Source organism: Oryctolagus cuniculus, chromosome 1 (assembly GCF_051225735.1).
Source record: "Oryctolagus cuniculus isolate XC-2025 breed Fujian yellow rabbit chromosome 1, ASM5122573v1, whole genome shotgun sequence".
Taxonomy (NCBI): domain Eukaryota; kingdom Metazoa; phylum Chordata; class Mammalia; order Lagomorpha; family Leporidae; genus Oryctolagus; species Oryctolagus cuniculus.
Window position 1 is genome coordinate 60,608,417 of NC_142867.1, and position 6,069 is coordinate 60,614,485.

Sequence of the window (6,069 nt, forward strand, 5' to 3'; positions counted from 1 at the left end):
TCAAGAGCTATTCTTTGAAGTGTCAATATTTTGAAGTACTTGGTACAGTCCTTTTCCATCTGACACCGTCCTCTGTTGAAGACAAGAAAGTCCACAGCCTGCAGCTGATTGTAGAGCCCTCAGGAACACATGCAAGAGAGAAAAAAATTCCACCTGTAGATGACAGAGACTTCAAAGGCACTGTAGTTAATTGCTGATAATTCCTTTAAATGAAAGGTCTGATCAGAGTTCAGATTGACAAGGAGATTTTTTTGTACCACTTAAAACAAAGTAATAAAAAAAGTGCTTTAGACAAAATGTCTACATTTTGCTTTCAAAGAAGATGATGAATGCTGCATTTGTTTTATGAAAATGAATGAACATAGTTTAACATAGGAAAATTCTTAAGTTATAGCATATACAATTCCTGAGTCATAATATACAAATCTATATTATAGACACACACAATATCATAAGAGTATACCTCCATACCCATAGTTAAGAATTTATTAATAGGGAGCTAGCGCTGAGGTGTGGAAGGTTAAGCCTCTGCATTGCAGTGCCGGCAGTCCATAGGGGTGCCAGTTCGTGTCCTGGCTGCTCCACTTTCGATCCAGCTCCTTGTTAATGCACCTGGAAAAGTAGTGGAAGATAGCCCAGGCACCCCTGCACCCACATGGGAGACCAAGAAGAAGCTCCTGACTCCTGGCTTTGGCTTGGCTTAGCCCTGGCTGTTGTGCCATAAGATTCTCTCTCTCTCTCTCTCCCCTTCTCTTTGATTTTCAGAAAGCAGTGGAGGGCATTTACTTGCCATGGTTGTGGCTGTGGTGTGCCTGTACTTTTTTTTTAAAGATTTATTTTTTACTTGAAAGTCAGAGTTACACAGAGAAAGGAGAGGCAGAGAGAGAGAGAGAGGTCTTCCATATCTGCTGGTTCACTCCCCAGTTGGCCACAATGGCCGGAGCTGCGCCGATTCGAAGGTAGGAGCTAGGAGCTTCTTCTAGGTCTCCCACAGGGGTGCAGGGACCCAAAGACTTGGGCCATCCTCCATTGCTTTCCCAGGCCATAGCAGAGAGCTGGGTAGGAAGTGGAGCAGCCAGGTCTGGAACCGGCACCCATATGGGATGCTCGTGCTTCAGGCCGGGGCGTTAACCTGCTGTACCACAGTGCCAGCCCCAGTGGGTGTGCTTGTACTTAAATACAGATATGACATACTGACATTTTTGTTGCCCAATAATCTAAAGTAGTGTTCTTCATTTATCTGTACTAAACTAACTATAAATTAATGGAATCTACAAGAAGAAACTTCATGAATATACTGTATTTGGGAGCCTTTGTACAGCTAGGAAAAGTTTCCATGATACAAACTATTTGGATTTTAAAATTCAGTATTATAAGAAAGAAGACATGGCATTATTTCATGTGCTTAAATGATAACTTGTTTATTGAGTTTCAGAAGAAAAAAATATGAAATGAATAATTGTCACTGCGCTAGCTACAATGTGAAATTGGCAAGTTGTAGCATAAAGCATAAATCTGTGTTTCTCAAATGTGAACCATAGTAGTCTAATGCTGCTTTGTATATACTGTAAGTGCTACAAATGATCTCAGCACTGAACATGTATCGATACTTCTCAAATGAATACAACCTTTGATGTACATGTTTTGATATGCCTCAGAAAGTATCTGAGGGTCTGCAAATTTGTTTGATAATGAAGATACTTCCTGTTCTTTTTTGTTGTTGTTCCATATTTTCATGTTTAAATTTTAATTTTTACATTTTTACTACTGTTAATTTAAGTACAATTTGTTCAATGGTTAAAGTGGGATTGTCAATGAAGAAATTTAAAAACAACCTCATTCAAGTAACTGCTTAGTAAAAACTACATTTTGTGTTCTATGTTCATACACTTTTAATGATCTGTATCTCTGTTTAAATATAAGTGATATGCTTAGGCATTCTTTCTGTTTAATAAGCCTTTTCACCACTGACTAAATGAAGGGATGTATCTTTTTGAAGAGATTAATACTCTAAATAAAAATTGTTTGAAACATTAAAAAAAAAGAAATGAGCAAAAGGATCTGATTAGGTAGCTATCAAAAAAGAAATACAAATGGGCCAAAAAATATATGAAACAATACTCAATATCAGTAGCCATCATGAAATGTAAATCAAAACCACAATGTGGCTTCTCTTCCTCGGTGCTGCCTCCGGAGGTGGCTGCCTTCTCCTCGGCACCATGGCCGCCCTCAGACCCCTGGTGAAGCCCAAGATAGTCAAAAAGAGGACCAAGAAGTTCATCCGCCACCAGTAGGACCGCTATGTCAAGATTAAGCGTAACTGGCGCAAACCCAGAGGTATTGACAACAGTGTGCGGAGAAGATTCAAGGGCCAGATCTTGATGCCCAACATTGGCTATGGGAGCAACAAGAAGACCAAGCACATGCTGCCCAGCGGCTTCCGGAAGTTCCTGGTCCACAACGTCAAGGAGCTGGAGGTGCTGCTGATGTGCAACAAATCCTACTGTGCAGAGATTGCTCACAATGTCTCCTCCAAGAACCGCAAAGCCATTGTGGAGAGAGCAGCCCAGCTGGCCATCAGGGTCACCAACCCCAACGCCAGGCTGCGCAGTGAAGAAAATGAGTAGGCGGCTCGGGTGCGCATTTTATTTGTGTTTAAATAAAACCTTGAAAACCGGTCTCTTCCATAAAACAAACAAACAAAACAAAACAAAACAAAACAAAACAAAACAAAACCACAAAACCACAATGTGGTATCACCTCACCCCTGTGAGAATGGCTGTTATCCAAAACAAAGAGAGCAAGAAATATTGGTGAGATTGTGGAGAAAGGGGAACTCTTAGAAACTGTTGGTGGGAATGTAAAGTAGTGCACAGTGGTGGAAAACAGTATGGAGATTTCTTTAAGAACTAGAAATAGACCTGCAATATCCAGCAATTCCACCATATGCACAAAAGACATGAACTCTTTGTATCAGAGAGATACTTGCACTACCATGTTTATAACAGCATTATTCGCAATAGCCAAAATATGGCATCAACTAAGGTGTCCATCATCAGATGAATGGATAAAAAAGCAATATATAAATATATATATATATAAATGCATGTATTATTGATGTTATAAAATCAGGCATAATGGAATATTCCACAAGATGGGATATTAATCAGCCATACAAATGAAATGTTATCATTTGCAGCAAAATGTTTGGAACTGGAGGTTATCATGTTAAGTGAAATAAGCAAGACACAGAAAGACAGATACCTTATATTCTCCCTTATACATAGGAGCTAAAATGAAAGAAAGGAAGAAGGAAGGAAAGAAATGCCTGAGTGTATCAGTTTTAATGCAAATTTAGTGTTTTACCAAACTTTGTTATAAATAATTGTCAAACAAATTGATAGGGATTATATACTACTATAGTTTTAATGAGTTTGTGACCATTTAAAAATTTCCTTTATATGAATAAAGTTGAACATCTTTTCCTTTGATTGTTGAGTATGGCCCTTGCCTATTTTCCTGTTGGACTGTGGTCCTTTTACTTTTTTTTTTTTTTTGACAGGCAGAGTGGACAGTGAGAGAGAGAGAGAGAGAGAAAGGTCTTCCTTTGCCATTGGTTCACCCTCCAATGGCCGCCGTGGCCGGTGCGCCGCAGGCGGCGCGCTGCGACCGGCGCACCACGCTGATCTGATGGCAGGAGCCAGGTGCTTCTCCTGGTCTCCCATGGGGTGCAGGGCCCAAGCACTTGGGCCATCCTCCACTGTACTCCCTGGCCACAGCAGAGAGCTAAGGGGGGCAACCGGGACAGAACCTGGCGCCCCAACGGGGACTAGAACCCGGTGTGCCAGCACCGCAAGGCAGATGATTAGCCTAGTGAGCAGCGGCACCGGCCGGTCCTTTTACTTTTATTTGTTGTACTCTTTATTTAGTAGAACCAATAAGCCTTTGACTAAAATGTAAACTAAAAGTATATTACCTCAAAAATAAAATACTTTAGAGGGCGGAGCCAAGATGGCGGAATAGTGAGGGCGCGCGCTGATAGTCCGGGAAAATTTAGTTTAATAAAAGGGGAGTTACGGTAGCCTCAGAAAAAAGAACTAGGAAAATATTGCAGAGGAAACTCTTCTGGATCGAGTGGCCATGAATCGGAGGACCTACTGGGAGAACAAGGTCGCCCACCGCGTGGAAGCCAAGCCGCGGGACAGAGCCGCGGAAGCCGCAGGGTCTGCACGCCAGTGCTCGAAGGGGAGTGCGTGCCACACAGACAACAGCGGGGAGGCTTGGGAAGTCCAGGGCTCTGAGTCCACACATCGGCGCTGGAAGGGGAGCAGACCTGCGTGGAGAGCGTGGGAGCCCACAGTTCGGGACACCAGCAGCAGACTCAACACACCAGCGCTGGAACGCGAGGTGAGCCGAACCTCAATAGCCCGAGACACCGGCAGGCAAGCAGAGAGAGGAGACTAGAGGGAAAGACCCCCGGGGGGGGGGGAAGTTCACCAGGCTAGCTGGAAGAGAGAGAGAGAAAAAAAAAAAAAAGGTGACTGGTACGGACACGGGTTTCTCTCTCTCCGCTCACCTCTCAAGGGCGAGCAAGACAAAGAGCAGGCGCCATCTTGGACATACGTCATAAGCAGAGCGACCTCAGGTCTGCACCGGCCCTGAGCCTAGCAGAAAAACCTGACTCTGGGCGGGGTGAATTAACAGGAGATTAGGACCTAGTAAATTTGTGGTGCTACTGAACTGAGACTGTGAAAAAAGAGACGGTGGGGGAGAGAACTCACGGAATTCACGTGAGCACTCTCCAGAGACGCTACAATTCCGTAACTTTGGCAACCCAGTGGGAGACTGAAGGAGAATTTGAGCCCACTCTGAGGGCCGAACAGATTCCCTGTGTGGTCCTTGGGAAAGAGCTTCCGATCTCTGGCTCCTGTGGGTATATCATTTGCCTGCTAACTACCTCCAACTTCGTTCAGCTGTGCAGAATAACTTCCCTTTTGAATCAAAAAAAAAAAAAAGAAAGAGAGAGAGAGAGAGGTTTACCACGCCTAACCTGGGAGTGTCACCTTTGGCACACCAAACAGAGCTCTCAGGCCACACCCATCTCAAGCCCTAAGGCTCCATCAAAAACAGATAGTCCACTTAATCTAGAGTCATAGTATAACAAGAAAAAGCACCACAGGGAAGAAACCAAATATCTCCAATATGCCAAATAACAAACACAAAAACCAAGGTAATAAAAACAAGGAAGTCACCATGACGCCCTCAAATGAAAAAGACACCCCAACTCAAGATTATGAAGATGATGACATAGAAGAAATGCAAGAAGCAGATCTCAAAAAATTGATAAGAACATTAAGAAGTTCTCAAAAACAAATTCTTGAACTACAGAAATCCTTAATGGACAAGATAGAAAATCTCTCTCGTGAAAATGAAATATTAAGGAGGAATCAAAATGAAACGAAACAACTAGTACAACAGGAAACTGGGATAGTGACTGAAGTGAAGAATTCAATAGATCAAATGAAAAACACAATAGAGAGCCTTACAAACAGAATGGGTGAAGCAGAAGAGAGAATATCGGACTTAGAAGACAGAGAACAGGAAAGGATACAGTCAGACCAAAGAAAAGAAGAGGAAATTAGAAATCTAAAACATATTGTTGGGAATCTTCAGGATACTATTAAAAAACCCAACATTCGGGTTCTAGGAGTTCCTGAAGGCATGGAGAGGGAGAAAGGATTAGAAGGCCTTTTTAGTGAGATATTAGCAGAAAATTTCCCAGGTTTGGAGAAGGACAGAGACATCCTAGTACAGGAAGCTCACAGAACCCCTAATAAACACAACCAAAAGAGATCCTCACCACGACACGTTGTAATTAAACTCTCCACAGTGAAACATAAAGAAAAGATCCTAAAATGTGCAAGAGAGAAACGTCAGATTACTCTCAGAGGATCTCCAATCAGACTCACAGCTGACTTCTCATCAGAAACTCTACAAGCTAGGAGGGAATGGCGAGATATAGCCCAGGTACTAAGAGAGAACAACTGCCAGCCCAGAATATTATATCCT

The 6,069-nt window shown here is 42.7% G+C and overlaps 1 protein-coding gene across 1 annotated transcript; it reads left to right on the top strand.

Annotated features, from left to right (window-relative positions):
• The first annotated feature begins 2,168 nt into the window (after positions 1-2,168).
• On the top strand, positions 2,169-2,676 carry LOC100345217 (large ribosomal subunit protein eL32). The gene is given in 1 exon segment (XM_002709060.6): positions 2,169-2,676. A coding segment is annotated over 1 exon segment (408 nt). The 5' UTR covers positions 2,169-2,219; the 3' UTR covers positions 2,628-2,676.
• Positions 2,677-6,069: the final 3,393 nt, after the last annotated feature.